Consider the following 18,179-nt stretch of genomic DNA (forward strand, 5'->3'; position numbering starts at 1 on the left):
GGCAAGGGGAGGGGCCAAGGCACGGAAGGGGAGGGGCCACAAAGTGGGCGGGAACGTCGAACTCTCGCTCCGCCGGGCTGTGCCCCTCCCTAGAAGCAGGGCTGGTGGGCGGAGGCGGAGCCCAGCCCAGCGGAGCGCGAGTTCAGCGTTTCCGCCCACCGCGCCGCGCTCCCTGGTTCCCCGCCGCGCTTGGCCTTGCCTAAGGGCGCGACGGGGAGCTGGAGGGAGGGTGCGGCGCGGCACGGCGGGAATGGCGAACTCGCGCTCCGCCGGGCTGTGCTCCGCCTCTGCCCACCAGCCCTGCTTCTAGAGTAGGGCAGCTGCCCTAACTTGCCCCGTGGTGGGTACGCCCTTGCCTCCAGAGCCTTTCTCTCCCATCTGACCTCTAATCTAACAGAATGAAGACATCCCAGGTACTTCCTAGAGTCCTGAAAGAGAAAGGTCCACAGCTAAGACACTGCCACCTGAAATAGTCATCTTAGCATTCATTTGCAGGACTTAAGTCTTAGAACTCTTTAACAGATGTGGCTTCCTAATGGGATGCAGACTTGGGATTCCCTGCAAACCTACATAAATCTCCCCCTTTTCTTACCAGCATCCACTTCCCTTGGTTGGCTTAATTTATACCTCAAAACCTCAATGCCCAGTCCTTGGGGGTCCTTTGATCGCGTAGACCAACGTTTCTCAAGCTTGGGTCCCCAGCTGTTGTTGGACTACAACTCCCATCATCCCTAGTTAATTTAGTGGGACCAGAGGTCAGGGATGATGGGAGTTGTAGTCCAACAACAGCTGGGGACCCAAGCTTGAGAAATACTAGCCTAGATCCAGATCAGTCTCCATGGGATCCTTCGTAGCCTGGATTACTCTAATACGAATCATCTTGGCTTGCCTCACTACCTCATTCCTCTAACTTCTGGTCCTTGGTTATTATTTTGAATTCAATTTACAGTGGAACCTTGGTTTATGAACAGCTCGGTTTACGAATTTTCGGTTTACGAACGCCGCGGACCCATCTGGAACAGATTAATTCACTTTCCATTACTTTCAATGGGAAAGTTCGCTTCAGTTTAAGTACTCCGCGGACCGTCTGGAACAGATTAATCCACTTTCCATTACTTTCAATGGGAAAGTTCGCTTCAGTTTATGAACGCTTCAGTTTATGAACAGACTTCCGGAACCAATTTTGTTCATAAACCGAGGTACCACTGTAGTTCACAACCTAAGGAAATGCACAGTCTTTCTTGTTTATTCTCAGCCCTGGCGGCAGTGGGGGTCACTGTTGTCTACCAGGAGTGGAAGGGCCCACATGGTGGGGAGGTCAGCATGATGGAAATGCAGCCATGGGCCCAATCCAGCACTCCAGCCAGTGGGTTTGCACCATGCCAACCTCCCTGCAGCTTTTTCCTTTCAGTAAGCAATAACCTTCCCAGTTCAGGTTCATTTCACCTACTAAACCTTCCTGGTCCTTCTACTTTTATGATAGCAGGCACTGCTGGAAGAAATGACCCCCCCCCGAACAAATCACCTTTATTCCAGACTCCTTAGGTCTGACATTTGATTAGATGATTCATTAGCTCCAGTGACTTTCTGAAAGCAGCGCTGTATGGCTTCTCCCTGGCAATGCCATCATATTATGAAAAATAAGTATGGCTGGTTGTATCAAAGAAATGCAGTTTTGCGGCATCCCCCACATAATAGCTCTATAACAGGCACCCCCAAACTCGGCCCTCCAGATGTTTTGGGACTACAACTCCCATCATCCCTAGCTAACAGGACCAGTTTTCAGGGATGGTGGGAATTGTAGTCTCCAAAGAGCTGGAGGCCTGAGTTTGGGGATGTCTGCTCTATAACCTAATTTTACAGCTCTCTCAGGTATATCTGTAGCCTCTGCTTTAACAGGACATAAGTGGCTGTTGTGATGAAAGGTAACTATACAATGCAGTAATTGCATTGCCGTAGAATAACTGTGACAGCCATGAGATGTGAGCCTGTATGTTATATCTAATGTTTGTTTCCAAAGTGTTGGTTGAAAGTGGCTGCATAGATTTCTCTCTCTCTCTCTCTCTCTCTCTCTCTCACACACACACACACACAGAAAGAGAGAGAGAGAGAGAGAGAGAGAGAGAGAGAGAGATGAATGGATTTTCTATTATCTATTCTTCTTTTTCTTCTATTATTATGGATTTTCTATTCATATATATATATATATATGTGTGTGTGTGTGTGTGTGTGTGTGTGTGTGTGTGTGTTTAGCCGTTTAGTCGTGTCCGACTCTTCGTGACCCCATGGACCATAGCACGACAGGCACTCCTGTCTTCCACTGCCTATGAATGGATTTTCTATTTTACAATTTAAAGTACTCATTTTCACATCCTTAAAATATCAATGACTTCCATTCTTCTAAAATAAAAAAATTCCTTCAGTAGCACCTTAAAGACCAACTAAGTTTTTATTTTGGTATGAGCTTTCGTGTGCATGCACACTTCTTCAGATACAGTGAAATGGAAGTTTCCAGGCACTTGTGTAGAGAAGGGGTGGGGAGGGGTGGGGATGGGGAGGGGGGATCACTCAGAAGGGTGGTGGAAATGGGTGATTGACTGACTGATAGCTGTTGATGACCGCAAACGACTGCAAATGGTTTTGCATGAAAAAGCAAGGGTTGAGATGGCTGAAGATCGCTTATCATGTATAATGAGATAAGAACCCGATATCTCTGTTCAAACCAGGTCCCTCCATGGTTTTGAGCTTGGTGATAAGTTGCAATTCAGCAACTTCTCTTTCCAGTCTATTTCTGAAATTCTTTTGTAGTAAGACAGCTACTTTGAGATCTTGTATAGAATGTCCTGGGAGATTGAAGTGTTCTCCTACTGGTTTTTCTGTCTTCTCTTCCATTCTTCTCTTTCTATGGTTCATTTTACATATCATAAATCCCTGCATATTTTACAGAAACTATACCATTCAGTGTTCCATTGTTGCATCCATCAAAACTTAATTACACTGTTGAATTCATCTTAATGCTGCCAGCGTTTCCAGCTGTACACAGTTATTTCCCATATATTCAATAAACGTTTTCCAATCTTCTCCAAACGTATGTTCTTCTTGTTCTCTTATTTTATATATTAAGTCTGCAAGCTGCGCATATTCTGTCAACTTAAGTTGCCATTCTTTTTTAGTTGGGTCCTCACTCGTTTTCCATTTTCGGGCTAACAAAACACGGGCTGCAGTGGCATACATAAATAACCTTTTGTTGACACCTGGGAATTTCCATCTGAATTACCCCCAACAAAAAGGACTCTGATTTTCCCCCAATTCTTTATGGATCATTTCCCAATACTCTTTTACCCTTTTACAGGTCCACCACATATGGAAAAACGTTCCGGGTTCTGTTGAAGAATGTCAGAGAGAACAAAATCCTTGCGCAAAATTTCTGGGCCCAGGAGCAGGTAGGGAAGGTCCTCTGTGCTTTGGAGATGAACTCCTACTTAAAGGGAGGTAGATTACACCCCCCTCCACACACAACCACCACCTGCCCAAGGGGATAGATGTTAACGGGCACTGAGTCAAATATTTGCCTGCGGCTTAATTTCGCTCCTGCGCTATCTATCCTCCTGCACTTTTGCCACTTCAATTAGAAGACAATGGCAAAGGCTTCACCCACCTCCCTCCAATCAACTCCTCATAAAGCAGACACGGTGCTACAACCATTTGCCTTAATTGCTGGTTGCAGCATGAAAAACTCTAATAAAAAATCTTATTACTTAAGAGCCGAGTTACACATCAAACACCCTTGAATGGCAGCCACACAGCAGAGGACCAAATACCTGTTCTCTGCTGCCCCCCAGAGGGCAAGGGTTGCAGGTTACGTTAGCTATTTTGCTTGAGATTTGAAGAAGGAGCTTCGTGAAGTTCATAACTGTTTGACAATGCAAACATAGAAGCATAGAATTGTAGTCATAGCTGCCAAGTCTCCCGTTTTCCCCGGGAAAACCCCTTTTGTTGGAAGCCGCCCAGAGTGGCTGGGGGAACCCGGCCAGATGGGCGGGGTATGAATAATAAATTATTATTATTATTATTATTATTATTATTATTATTATTATTATTATTATTACCTTTTCCCGGTGGTTCCCCGTACAGTGGAACCTCGGTTTACGAACACAATTGGTTCCAGAAGTCTGTTCATAAACCGAAGTGTTCGTAAACCGAAGTGAACTTTCCCATTGAAAGTAATGGGAAGTTGATTAATCCGTTCTAGACGAGGAAAAACACCCCCTAGAACGGATTAACCGCTTTGCTCCGATGCCTTCGCGGAGGCTGGGGAGCGTTTCCGCGACTGGGCTGCAGCCGCGAAAGCGGTCCCCGGCCTCCGCAAAGATATCGGAGCAAAGCCCCAGCCTCCGGAAGGCATCGGAGCTGGGACTTCGCTCCTATGCCTTTGCGGAGGCGGTCCCCGGCCTCCGCAAAGGCATCTGAGCGAAGTCCCGGCTCCGATGCCTTCCGGAGGCCGGGGAGCGTTTCCGCGACTGGGCTGTGCAGCCGCGAAAGCAGTCCCCGGCTACCGGAAGCCGGGGACCGCTTTCGCGGCTGCACAGCCCAGTCGCGGAAACGCTCCCCGGCCTCTGGAAGGCATCGGAGCGAAGTCCCGGCTCCGATGCCTTCCGGAGGCTGGGGAGCGTCGCGAAAGTGCTCCCCGGCCTCCGCAAAGACATTGGAGCGAAGTCGCTCCGATGCCTTTGCGGAGGCCGGGGAGCACTTTCGCGACTGGGCTGTGCAGCTGCGAAAGCGGTCCCTGGCTTCCGGTTGCCGGGGACTGCTTTCGCGGCTGCACAGCCCAGTCGCGGAAACGCTCCCCGGCCTCCGGAAGGCATCGGAGCCGGGACTTCGCTCCGATGCCTTTGCGGAGGCCGGGGAGAGTCGCGAAAGTGCTCCCCGGCCTCCGCAAAGGCATCGTAGCGAAGCCGCTCCGATGCCTTCCGGAGGCCGGGGAGCGTTTCCGCGACTGGGCTGTGCAGTCGCGAAAGCGGTCCCCGGCTTCCGGTAGCCGGGGACTGCTTTCGCGGCTGCACAGCCCAGTCGCGGAAACGCTCCCCGGCCTCCGGAAGGCATCGGAGCCGGGACTTCGCTCCGATGCCTTTGCGGAGGCTTGGGAGCCGCGAAAGCGGTCCCCGGCCTCTGCAAAGGCATCGGAGCGAAGTCCCGGCTCCGATGCCTTCCGGAGGCTGGGGCTTTGCTCTGATGCCTTTGCGGAGGCCGGGGACCGCTTTCGCGGCTCCCCAGCCTCCGCAAAGGCATCGGAGCGAAGTCCCGGCTCCGATGCCTTCCGGAGGCCGGGGAGCGTTTCCGCGACTGGGCTGTGCAGCCGCGAAAGCAGTCCCCGGCTACCGGAAGCCGGGGACCGCTTTCGCGGCTGCACAGCCCAGTCGCGGAAACGCTCCCCGGCCTCTGGAAGGCATCGGAGCGAAGTCCCGGCTCCGATGCCTTCCGGAGGCTGGGGAGCGTCGCGAAAGTGCTCCCCGGCCTCCGCAAAGACATTGGAGCGAAGTCGCTCCGATGCCTTTGCGGAGGCCGGGGAGCACTTTCGCGACTGGGCTGTGCAGCTGCGAAAGCGGTCCCTGGCTTCCGGTTGCCGGGGACTGCTTTCGCGGCTGCACAGCCCAGTCGCGGAAACGCTCCCCGGCCTCCGGAAGGCATCGGAGCCGGGACTTCGCTCCGATGCCTTTGCGGAGGCCGGGGAGAGTCGCGAAAGTGCTCCCCGGCCTCCGCAAAGGCATCGTAGCGAAGCCGCTCCGATGCCTTCCGGAGGCCGGGGAGCGTTTCCGCGACTGGGCTGTGCAGTCGCGAAAGCGGTCCCCGGCTTCCGGTAGCCGGGGACTGCTTTCGCGGCTGCACAGCCCAGTCGCGGAAACGCTCCCCGGCCTCCGGAAGGCATCGGAGCCGGGACTTCGCTCCGATGCCTTTGCGGAGGCTTGGGAGCCGCGAAAGCGGTCCCCGGCCTCTGCAAAGGCATCGGAGCGAAGTCCCGGCTCCGATGCCTTCCGGAGGCTGGGGCTTTGCTCTGATGCCTTTGCGGAGGCCGGGGACCGCTTTCGCGGCTCCCCAGCCTCCGCAAAGGCATCGGAGCGAAGCCCAGCCTCCCCGAAGGTATCCGACGCTCCGATGCCTTTGGGGAGGTTTGGCCTTCGCTCCGATGCCTTTGGGGAGGCCGGGCCTTCGCTGCGGGCCTGCAGGAGGCATCGGAGCGAAGGCCCGGCCTCCCCGAAGGCATCGGACACTCAGTAGACCTCCGGCACCTCGGTTTACTAACTTCCGGGTTAGGATAGTTCGTAAACCGAAAGTTCGTAAACCGAGGTGTTCGTAAACCGAGGTACCACTGTATCACTTTGTCTCCCGTTTTTCTCTATTATTTTCTCCTGCTGGCGGCCATTTTTTTTCTTTCCGATTTGCCCTTCTATGGGCACCAAAAATGGCTGCCGCTAGCTTCAAAAGTCGCATTTACGCATGTCCGGAAGTGCATAGACGTGACTTCCGGTGTTGGCGGTGGCCATTTTGGTGCCCATAGATGGGCGAAGCGACACCGGAAGTTGCGTCGGCACACTTCCTGACATGCGTACAAGCGACTTTTGAAGCCGGCGGTGGCCATTTTGGGTGCCCATAGAAGGGCAAAGCAACACCGGAAGTTACAGCGACGCAACTTCCGGTGTCAAATGGCTGCCGGTCCCGGATTCTGCAGTCCGGAACTTGGAAGGTAAGTGTAGAGTTGGAAGGCACCTTGAGAGTCAGCTCGTCCAAAACCCCTGCAATGCAGTTATATGGATCACTAAAAAAAGAGACAGCCACTAATGCCAGACTTAGAAATGTATAAAGCTGTGGCACAAAAGAAAAATGAATTACAAGGGAGGAGGGTGGGGAGAGGAAGCAAAGTCAGGCACAAGTTCTTAGTTACTTGGAAAAAACTGGAGCTCAAAGCTGCTGGTTTTTCTGCTGCGCTGAAGGTGTGGCCCTGCATCCCTCCTCTCCCCTCTGCTTCTTCCAGCCTGATGGAATGGTTTCTGCCAGGTGATATACGCTGTATGGATTGGGCCTAGAAGGAGGGGCCAAGTGGGTAGGCCATGGTGACAGCTGCAAAAGATGAGAAAGGCCTGCTCAAAGTCCAAGATCCATCCAAAATCTGGAGCCAGTTCAACCACCAGTATCCCAGGGGTTCCAAAACATCCAGGGGGAAACCAGTTTGGGATTCCTTCCAGCTCTACAATACTATGATTCTTTGAAGGCTGATGCGCTTGTAAAAGATTTGGCATTGCCCGACCAGTTCTGAGACATTTCTTGTCCAACACTGCCACCATGTGGCATTATTTCCTTCTCCCTACCCAAAGTCAAATTGGTCTTGAAAGGAAACGCTGCTTCTCGTGATGTTTCTTTCTTAGGAGCCACTCAAACCAACTTCAGGGTAGTTTCAGTGCACACGCAGCCAGAGACTAAGCCTGCGTGGAAACCCCCTCTGCTCTTCCCGCTTCAACTCTCTCCTGGTTCTGGGAGACAGTGGTGCAGGAGAGGGTGGGGAAGCACCTGTCCATTCACTTGCCTCTCCTGCCTCTTCCTCCAGCCCCGAACCTTCCCCTGCATCTTATTTTTGCCTCCTGGGTGGTACAGATCCCCACAAATCACTGACCCCCCCCTCTCCCGAGTCAGACTCCAGTTCCCCTCCCCCTGGTGCACAGTCGACACCATCCCGCCAGTCTCTCACACAATGTAGCATTTAATTAATTAATTAATTTCATGAAATTTATATACTGCTTTATTTATTTAAAAAGAACAAAGCTTAAAGAAAGGTTTTAGTCCTTCAAAATCCCCCCCAAATAGGACCTCTGCTGTTTCAAAGTGCACGTTTAGTCAGCAGTGTGGTAATTTCAGAAGCTAGTTGCCTCTTGTTTTAAAAAAGAAATACTTTTCTGTTTCTGAAGATGCTTATAACCAACAACCCCCATATATACCCCCCCACCCCAAGAAAACATTCCATGCATATACAGTCAAACATTAAGCAGATTTGTATAATATATAGTTTAGAGTCGATGATCAGTTAAGTGTCTTCTGGTGGAACAGACTTCAATGAGAGGTGGTGGGAGGTTTCTAAGCAGAGGTTGGATGCCATCAGTCATGTATGATTTATTTGAGATTCCTGCATTGCAGGTGGTTGGACAGATGACCTTGTGGTCCCTCCTAGCTCTACAGTTCTCTGATTCTACGCTCTCCGTCTTAACAGATCATCCCAGAGTGACGCTCTCAGTAGCTGATCTCAAGAGGTCCATGTCTGCTTTCTCCACTCCTTCAATTTCTCTGCCTTTTCATCTTCCCTACATTCTATCTTCCTTCATCTCTGCCCCTCCTCCTTGGGCCTGGCTCCACCTACATTTGACTCTGCCCCCATTTACTGGCTGCTGTGACCCAGTGCGAAGATTGTTCCAGGCTGTCAGGGACTCGAAGAGCCCCTTGGCACAAGCTGAACATCGGAAACATAAATGCCAACTATGCAATGCTCTCTTTGGCCCGCCCTGAATCTCCAAACATTCAGCATCCCAGAATAGGCCTGGGTTCTGGTTTTGCCATACCTCTTTTCTCTGCTTACCTTTTCTTCCATGCCTCACATAATTTCCGCACGTGATCTCAGAGGAAGGAGGCTGTGTCTTTCTCCATGTAGATCATTTAGCAACTCAAACATAATTACCCAGCTACTCCTGAGAGACAGCTGTGCTCCAGGCCACCATAGCACAGCTTTCTTTATTATCAATGACAATGCTCCAAATTGATAGCAGGGTATTGATTGAACTTCCAGCCACAGAAGTAATTATAAGACTGATATTTAATTCAGCCACAGACATGCTGCTTAAATGGTGCATTTGTGTTCCCAGAACATCCGTAATTCTATTCCCCCCCAGCATACTTTGCAGTGTGCATAATTTCATTTGGATCAAACCCCTAGGGCTGTAGCCATTGCTTTGCTACTCAGAGTAAACCTGTCGAAATGACTGGACCTATGCAAGGCTGCTGAGCAGGAGCCAAGGCCTTGAAGAGAAGGGAGAGCTTAGGTGGACAGCAACAATATGGGATGCGTGCTGCTACACATAGCATTGGTAAGCCTTTTATGCTGTTCCTTTTCTTGTTTTATGCCGGTTTTTAATGCTTGCTTTTGTAAGTAGCTTCAAGTGCACCTTTCCGAATAATATTGTTATGAATTGGGGCGGCGGGGAGTAGGCTGCATGACAAGACCCTTCAACTTCCTGGATCCAGCAAGTGTTGAAATATAACCAAGGATTCAAAGCTGGCTTCCTGGTGAAGTGATGGGTTGTTAAGGGAACAAAGGAAGTGGATCTGTGCCGGGCAAAAACTTATTGGTAGTTAGAAAGACGGAGGGCAGAGCCGAAAGCTGAGGTGTGTGAGCTCAAAGTAGACAGAAGCCAGAAATAGAGTGTGATGCTTGATTTCTACTGAAATCCAAGGCTGCGGCTATGGAAGAAGCAAGACCCTCTTGGGGTGTAAATACTGTGAACACCTCCACCATAGGCTCGGGTTGCATATATGTGCAAATAAACTATATATCACAAAGACATGATATATCTGCCGAGTGGCTGAACAAGTGGGTGGCAAAATGAATGTCTGGCAGCTTAGCTGAATGGCTCAAAAAGGGACCAGCTGAGTATGTTGATGGGTCAGTAGCTGTGTGGCTACTCAGTGAAAGACTGAGTAACTGGGAGACTGGATGAGTGACTGGTAAAGTGTGAGTGGCTATATTCCAAGAGAGGAGCAAAATCTGGGACATGGGCAGCAGGTAAGGGCTCCTCCTACTGCAGACATATATAATGAGCCTTGGGCAGCCAGGAGAACAAGAGAGTCAATGCTTGTCCACCTCTCTACTGAGCCTAGGATGCAGGAATTGAGAACTATGCCAGCAGGAAGTTAAGACAGCGTTTCTCAACCGGTGTTCCGCGGCACACTACCAGACGCTGGCTGGTGTGCCGCGACGAGAAGGGCGATTTGCATTGTCACGTCGCTGACCCGCCGGAACGGAAGCCGGCCGGGTCACAACGCGAGGCGAGCGCCCGCGTCGTGACCCGGCCGGCTTCCTTTCCGGCGGGTCAGTGCTGAATATTGGCGGCCGCCAGGCACGTGACAATGCAAATTGCCCTTCTCGTCGCCGCACGCCGCGGCAAAATTTAGAGTTGGCATCCAGCCGGAGGCCAGAGAGGGCGCCGCCGCTGCCTGGGGAGGAGGAGGCAGGCGGGGAAGGCTGCGCAGGGCTTCCCTTCGCCGGGCCAGAGCGGCAGCGGCTGCCTGGGGCGGCTGGGAGGGAGGCGGCGGCAGCTGCGCGCCCGTGTCTGCCCGCCTGGGGTCTGTGCGTGCCGTCTAACATGTCCCCGCTCGCTCCGCAGGCTCTGCGCCTGGTGGGTCCGCCTGGCTACCGCGCAGTTCTTCAGTGGCATGCTTTACGTCTCCCCTCCAAACTAAACTAAATATAGGGCGGCACAGAGTTGGTGTGCCGCGGGATTTTTTTTCATAGAACAAGTGTGCCGTGGCCCAAAAAAGGTTGAGAAACACTGAGTTAAGAGGGCAAATCTACGGGGCTTCTGTGTCAATGGTGGGCATACCCAGAGGCAAAAGTGAACCTTACCTTTGTACAGGAGGCTACAGTCATGTAGAAGCTAGAGGTTTCTATTTACATGCAGGTCCCACAATCTGCCCGCCCACTATGCGAAAATGCACTTATCTGAACATAAAGTATTTTTGCCCAAACCTCGCTATATGCTCTGCAGCTTCAGATACTGAAAAGCTGGATTGCCCACTTCCTGATGTGATTGTGCTTTGCTGGTCAGCGGTAGCCATTTCCGGGCGGAAAACATGAAGGGAGAGAGACAGCTTTGTTGTTCTTGTTGTTTAGTCGTGTCCGACTTTTCGTGACCCCATGGAGAGAGACAGCAAAATCAGATAAATCAAAGATCAGGTATATAAGTTTCCCCTTTGTCTCTCTTTTGCTGGGCAACTGCAGCCATTTCAGGAAGAAATCATGGAATGCGTGTGGGGGTGGGGAGCAAGATTGGACAAATCCTGGAGCCGGTCAGCTATAACTCACACAGCTTCTTTGTAGATGGCTCTTTATTAAAAGAAACAGGATAGCTCAGGCCAGGCCTAGAGAAGGCACCAACTCTTCATAGTAGAAGTGGCCCAATGGGGCAGTCGTGAGCACTGAAGGTCCCCGATTTCCCACAGCTCCCCAAGTCTTGCTTCCCAAGCAACCTGAGGCTCCAACACCTTGTCTATTTTTGCTCCACCCTCTTTATACCTCTTCTGGTCCTGGGAGACCAGCAGGGAGGGGAAGCTGGTCACAGCAGGAGGAAGGCATCTGCGCCTCTTCCGCAGCCTGACTTGTCTCTGCCTCTCAGCCCCACTCCTCTCCAACCTCCTCTTCTGCCTCCGATTCTGGACTGCTCTCTGTCACAGCCTCTTTTTGCTCACTAAAGCCTGTTACCTCTTCAACTTCTGACATCTCCTCCTCCCAGTCTGCTCCCTCTGACCACTCATCGCCATCCCACCACCAATCCCTTAGCTCTGAGCCTTCTTCCCTCAGGGATTCCCCAGCAGGTGCCTACAAAAACTCCTCTGCCTCCAGCCAGTCCGTGACACTTGTACTGTACAGTGAGAATGTGTGCGCCCCAATGGAAAAAGCCAAGGAAGAGTCAAATCGATGTGTTTTTGTTTTTACTTGAAAACTGGTTTTAAATTTTGGCAGTTACAAACCTGTACACATTTTTTTTCTGTCTTTTTTCTTTTTTAGCAAAATAACACAAGACAATACTGCCAACAGCAAATATGAAAGACCAATGCATTTGCCGACGAGGGACCAGATCCACATGGAGTGATAACCTTCCCTTTGCATAAAGTTGTTGTGTAGTTGGAATAATGGCGGAACCTCAAATGCCCAAGTGAAACAGCATTAGAAAACATGTCTGTAATAGCATTTGAGCAAAGACACATTCATCCGAAGGGGTGGGGTTCATTAGGAAGCAGTCTTAGAAACCGAGAGAAATGTTAATGAGAAACAGCTGAGTCAAAGAAAAGTTACAGTACATTCTGAAGTGATTAAGAAGTGTTGTTTCCCCAACCTATTCACCTTTTTTTTGTTGATTTTTCCATTACCTTAAATCCGACATTGATGAGTTTCTTCAGAATACATAAATGAACACGGGAAAATAATAATAAAAGCAACTTGATTGGCATCAAATATCTACAAAAGCCAGGTAATTCCAAAATTATTATGTACATTATTTTATAAACTTTTTTTTAAAACACCAAAAACATACATCTTTTACAAACCAGCCTGCTTGCAACAGGTAAAATTTACAAGACAACTATCTTTCTTATACAGTGCTTCAAAAGAACTCCTTACATTTCCCAGACGATCCTTTCCAAATGCAGTTACTATGGGCTTGTAAAATTGTTCTGGAAACAACCTAGGTCTCTGATAATGACAGGATTTAGCTATACTAGTGAGGGTTCAAATTTCCACCACCCAGTTCAAATTTATCCTTAACACTGCCGGTATCAAACCCTGGTTATGGCCTTGTAACTCAACATTTGTAAATTATTGCTTTATAAAAAAATATTACATGATGGGAATCATTTCATTTGCAGTACTCTCCAGTTGCCCCTCTCACATATGAAGTAACAGCATCGTCAGTGCCTTTTTGTTTGGTGCATAGCCTTGGAAAGAGCAAGCTGAAAATAACAGTCTGCAATGGACAAGCTTACAGTAAATTGCTTTACAGATATGTTGGGTGTGAGGACAAGTGCCAAACAGGCAAAACTGTGATTACAAAATTATTTCAGAAACACCAAATGTTCCATCTTCATGAACATGCCTCCCACATCCGTCTCCTGATTTAAGGTCTTTCCGTTGTCCGCAACTATTTTTTCTTTTCGTGTTAATTCTTACCACGAGAAAACCAAAACTCTGTGACGCTTGAAGTATACGCATTCACCATCACAGACACCATGAGCTGCCGCCTGAACGGACAGAGGTTTGGAGTTCCAAATACCTCGTGGGAAATCCTCTCTTTGGCTAGATTTGATTTACTCTTTTGCTAGCGGGATGATCTTTTAACACTGAAAGCAGATCTGGGCAGCATATGATCCACAAACTATCTCCAGGATGTCCCAGTTTACTATATGGAGGGAAGAGAAGTCAGAAATGTGGTTTTTCCCTGCCTGGAGTCTGAAGTGCTTCAGGGTAGAATCCTACCCCCTCAGCCAGGCTATGGGCACATTCATAAAGGTAAAGGGACCCCTGACCATTAGGTCCAGTCACGGACGACTCTGGGGTTGCGGCGTTCATCTCGCTTTATTGGCCGAGGGAGCCGGCGTACAGCTTCCAGGTTATGTGGCCAGCATGACTAAGCCGCTTCTGGCAAACCAGAGCAGCACACAGAAACGCCGTTTACCCGGAGGATTAAGGGCTGAAACACGCTAGCTGGTCTTTGTGGGGTTAAGGAAGAGTCTAAATGAAAATATGGTGCATGGGTTAATGAATACAATTATTTCTGAGGTTTGCACAGCTGGACTTTCCCCCTTGCATAAGTTGGATGACTGTATGGGCTAAGGGGGCAGAGAGCAGCTGGAGGAAAAAGAGATAGGGGAGGAGAATTGTGGCTGCATAGGCGTTTGGAAGAAGGGGAAGGACCGAAAACTGCAGGGCTCCCACAGGGGAGGGCAGCCTAGGATGTGCAAGAATGGAAGGTATTTCCTGCTCAAGAGCTAAGGCTCCCACCATGCTGCTAACTTTAGGCAGTTAAGAGTCCTTTGTGCGGAAGACTTGTAGAAAACAGGCGGGGGACACACCAAGTGCAGGGAATAGCAACGTCTATCTTCTTGCTTGTGCATTAAGGGGTTCCCGCTTTTCAATTTATTTCCCTGTGTCACCCTGTTGATATGTTGCAGTAAAAATAAAATAAATAAACCTAGATATTGAGCGCCCCTGGGAAACACGAGCTGGAATGCACATTGTGTGACGTGTAAGCCAGGCAGGTATTATTTTGCAATTACTTCTTGGTGGGGGGACAAAGAGCAGAGGTCACTGGTTCAGTCGAAGAAAGGTTCAAAGTTCACGCGTTCATTAGCTGAAGCGACCAAAAGCATACTGGGTGTGAACTACGGCAGAACACTTCACTGCCCATCCCGCTATTGAAAAAGGAAGTTAAATTCTCCTGTCCCACCAGGACGATTCACACACACCAGTGAAATTCTCCATCCAGGAAGCGCCTCGTGAGTCACCAGCACTCTTTTGACCAGTGTTGGCCGCCCCTCACTTGGAAGAACTGGTTTGAGTTTGGGAAACAAATTTGTTATTTAGTTTCTTCTTCACAAATGGCAGACAGGAAGTTCAAGTAATATCGCTCCCCCCACCCCACCCCACAGAAAACACATCGGAGGTGGAGGGACTGAGAAAGCAAACATATCACAAATTTGTTACAAATGGACGCCCATGATATTCTTGAGGGGGAACCAAGAAAAACGACCATTAATTTAACAGGAAGTATGGACAGGCCTATATTTATCAAAATATTCATATGGGCGATAAATTTGCCTTGGCTCAAAACCCATTTTTAACAGATGTCTCAGTGCTCTATCCAGAATGTTTGCTGCGCTACAAATCTTTGCGATGATGCTCTTAAGAGAATGTGGGGAAAGGGGCAGTAAACATTGAATTTACGAGCTCCACGATGTGGATTTCAGAGTCCCTTTGCTATTAAAAGTGTTACATGGCAGTTGTGTTGTTTATTCCTTCTTATTTCTTTTAACCGTTTTGATTGCTGGGTGGCAGTTTATGAACAATATTTTCTTGCGGCAGAAAGAACTGGCTGCTGATTAGCTTAATGAAAAGCTGAAACGATGAAATTCGGTTCAGTCAGCGGAAAAGAAGAAGAAGAAGGAACAGTTCATGGAAGAGAAGCACTGGGAACACTCATTTAACGTCGTGTTGACGGAGAACTTGGATAAGGCAGGGGCATGAAAAACCTGTTAGGGCATCCACTCATCCGTGACTCCACTCCAGGAGGAATGATTTATTCATTCCGCACCCTTCCTGGCTGGCTGAATTCTCTTAGGAAAGGGAGAGTGGCTTCCCCTCCCACCTTTAAACTGTATATAGGCAAAATAAAATAAATAAAAATTATTTTAAGAAATGGCAACCCCTTTCCCTTTTTGCAGCATTAAAGCAGGGGATGCAAATATGCACGGGAACACTCCCCCAGACCTCCACAATTCTCTAGTTGTTGTTGCTGTTTTAAGAGGGCATGTGAATGAACGAAAAGTGGCGATGAATCCCAAAAAGTCCAAAATAAATAAATAAGTAAAAATAGCATGTATGCACTGGGTTTTTGTTTTGCACAGACCAAGTGTGGAATGCAGGAGCATCTCCCCAGCAGAGTTCCTTGAAGAATGCCAGTCTGCAAATCCTGCGTCCTTGGAGTGCCTCTCAGCTGAGTGGCCAAGTGCGAAGGAGAGCAGGGCTCCCCAATCCTTTCACTGCTGTGCAGTGGCTGGAGTTTTTCTGCAGCTGCTGCTCACTCCTGCAAGACAAGCCGCCCCAATCCTCCTTCTTTCCTGGAACTACAGGATGATCAGTATGGTATCAAGTACATTTCATCCTCATTTGATGAGATCAAGGCACTGATGGCTACTGAGGAGTTGGATCTGGCAGCATGTTAGCTCACCATCGTGCACAAGTCGAGGCACAGTGGCCCACTGGATTCAACCGAGAGCATGGAGTGATTGTTGCAGATTCCATATGGTTTGCAGCAGACGGGATATCCCGCCGCTCAGTGTCTCAACATGGTGCCAAAGTGTCTCTCAATCCCCTCTTGCTTTGGGGCTGGAGGAATAACTACGACCTGCAGATCGGATCCATTGAAATTAACAGACACAGCTAACTTAGATCCTTAAGTCTACCCTGCGTGGGGCTAAAATTGGAAACAACTCTTAGAATACAAACACAGTCACTTTAACTACATAACATGGCACAAAGGGATCTTATTATGGACTATTGGTTTGTCCCTTTCCCCTCCTTAAAATTCAGATTTACTTTGTGCAGCAGCAGCAGCAGCAGCATTGGCCACTAATTCACCCTTATTTCTCACTTCATCAAAGTTCGACCCATGCAGCCACAGTTCTAGGACCCATGAAATGAGTTCCAGCTTTTCTTGAATACTGCAAGTGCTTCAGCCTTGTAACACTTTTAATAGCATGATCCCCCACAAAGCTGGTTGGAGGAAAATTCAGTCTGCCACCAGACAACGGGGAACCTCTATGCTTGGCAATAAACAACCAACGTCAACTCCAAGGGGTCGAGAGCCTTCTCCAGCTACCAATTTTGGGAGGCAACCATTTGCTCTCTCTCCTTGCACATGGTCACCACGGATTTCTTGACAGGGTTAAAAATGGGTTATGCTATATTTCCACCTTGCCCCATATACAGATCTATTTTTTTCCCTCTCGGTGAAAAGAAAGCCTTCTTGACAGTTAATGCTATGAATGGGACCAAATGACAGAAACAACGTCAACAGAAGAGGCTCCTTCACACTTGGGTCTGGTGGTGGGTCTCCACAAATGGAATGTGAATGTGGTGGTGGTCAAGGCGCAGCTCCTCAATGCTTTCATAGTCACTCATGGCCACCTCAGAGTCTTCAAAGCCACAGCCCATAGAAACGTCAGACGATGATGCGTCCAGGGAATTGTGTAAGGACAAGGGCTTCTTGGCCAGGCTATTGTTCTCTGCGTTTGGTCCTGGGCCAACGCCAAAAGTACTAAACTCGTTCCCAGTCTGAGACCCACCGTTGTCCACCTCGTTGGGGAACTGGTGAGGAGGGAGGTATTGGCTCGGGTGGAACTGTGGCCGTCGCCGACAATCCGGGCTAAGTGTGCCGGCCATGGAGACTGGCTGGGATGGAGGAAGGGCTTCGTATTGGTCTGGGTAATCCTCCGGGAGGGGAGGCGGCAACTGGTCCTGGTTTAAAAACTCCTCATCCTGCGGCGGAGGGTAGTCACTGTCAATATCGTAGCCGCCAAGGTAGTAGTCTGTCTCCAGCTCCCTTGTGCTCCCGTGATGCGCTGAGCTGCCATCTGTTGTCTCATAATTGGGCACCTCCTCAATGTCAGATAGTCGAGCGCTCGGCATCCAATCAGAGGTGTCCCAGTGATAAGCTGCGGAAGGAAGGAAACCCAAGGTGAATGGGGAGGGAGGTGCAAGTCTTGGAAGAGAGGCAGTCAATGGCATGCACCCGGCATGAAGCAAATCCCCACTGGGTCTCAGCATAAAGAAGCTGTATATGCAAAAAAATAGCTGGCATGCACCACTGTTGTTTTGCTTTTTAAAACCCTGGCCAACCATGCTTTGGCCCAAGTGGAGAGAAGCAATATAACGTCACAACGACAACCAATGCAACCACAGCCAAGTTTATGTTAGAAAGGAAGAGTCCGAGAAATAAAATGCTGAAAACCCAACATAAAGTTCCACGCATGGGAGGTGAGCATCATTCTGTTAGCGCAGAACGCAAATATATACATTAATAGAAGTCAGCATGCTCTTGCTGCTGCATTCTTTTCCAAGATCTTGGTCTGGGGAGGGAAAGCAAAATTACGCCGGCACACAAAATAAATAGGCGGAGATGAAAAAGAACCAACAAAACCCTGGAAGAAAAATAAAAACGAAATTGCCCCCCTCCCCCACCTGGGGCACCCAAAATATATACATGCTCAGACATGCAGAACATGGGCATAGCATGGTCTAAAAGGTGAAGGCCGAACTGAGTGTATTAGTAATGTGTTAAAACTCCGGCCTTCGGGACACCCCCCCCTCCACATTCCCACGAATTGCAGCAGGCAGGTATGAGTCACCTCTGTTGTAGTTCTGTCCTTGATCCATATCAGTCACTGTTAAATACAAAGTGGGAGAAAAAGCAACACTGGAAACTCTCAGGCCTGCACATTGCAGAAAAATCTCACATCGCTTCTAAAACACATCTGACTTAAAAGTATTACAAAAAGGGCTTTTAAGCAAAGCTTCAGTTTAAGGTTTATCTTTTTTTAAAAGAAAAATAAATCTGATTTTTCTAGGCCAATAATTACGACTATAGTTATTT

The 18,179-nt window shown here is 49.1% G+C and overlaps 1 protein-coding gene across 5 annotated transcripts in view; it reads right to left on the reverse strand.

The window, feature by feature from the left end:
• Positions 1–11,728: 11,728 nt before the first annotated feature.
• The window catches only part of FAT3 (FAT atypical cadherin 3), a 452,709-nt gene continuing 446,258 nt past the window's right edge, over positions 11,729–18,179 (reverse strand). For 2 of the 5 annotated variants that reach the window (XM_035116282.3, XM_035116279.3), the window contains 2 exons: positions 17,935–17,970; positions 11,729–17,241 (listed from right to left, as the gene is read on the reverse strand). In XM_035116282.3, the coding sequence (XP_034972173.3) occupies positions 16,616–17,241; positions 17,935–17,970 (662 nt within the window). In that variant the 3' untranslated portion in view covers positions 11,729–16,615. The remainder of the gene's footprint in view (positions 17,242–17,934; positions 17,971–18,179) is intronic. The other 3 variants (XM_035116285.3, XM_035116284.3, XM_035116283.3) reach the window with 2 other exon arrangements.

This window comes from Zootoca vivipara, chromosome 4, assembly GCF_965207765.1.
Source record: "Zootoca vivipara chromosome 4, rZooViv2.hap1.1, whole genome shotgun sequence".
In the NCBI taxonomy this organism is placed as follows: domain Eukaryota; kingdom Metazoa; phylum Chordata; class Lepidosauria; order Squamata; family Lacertidae; genus Zootoca; species Zootoca vivipara.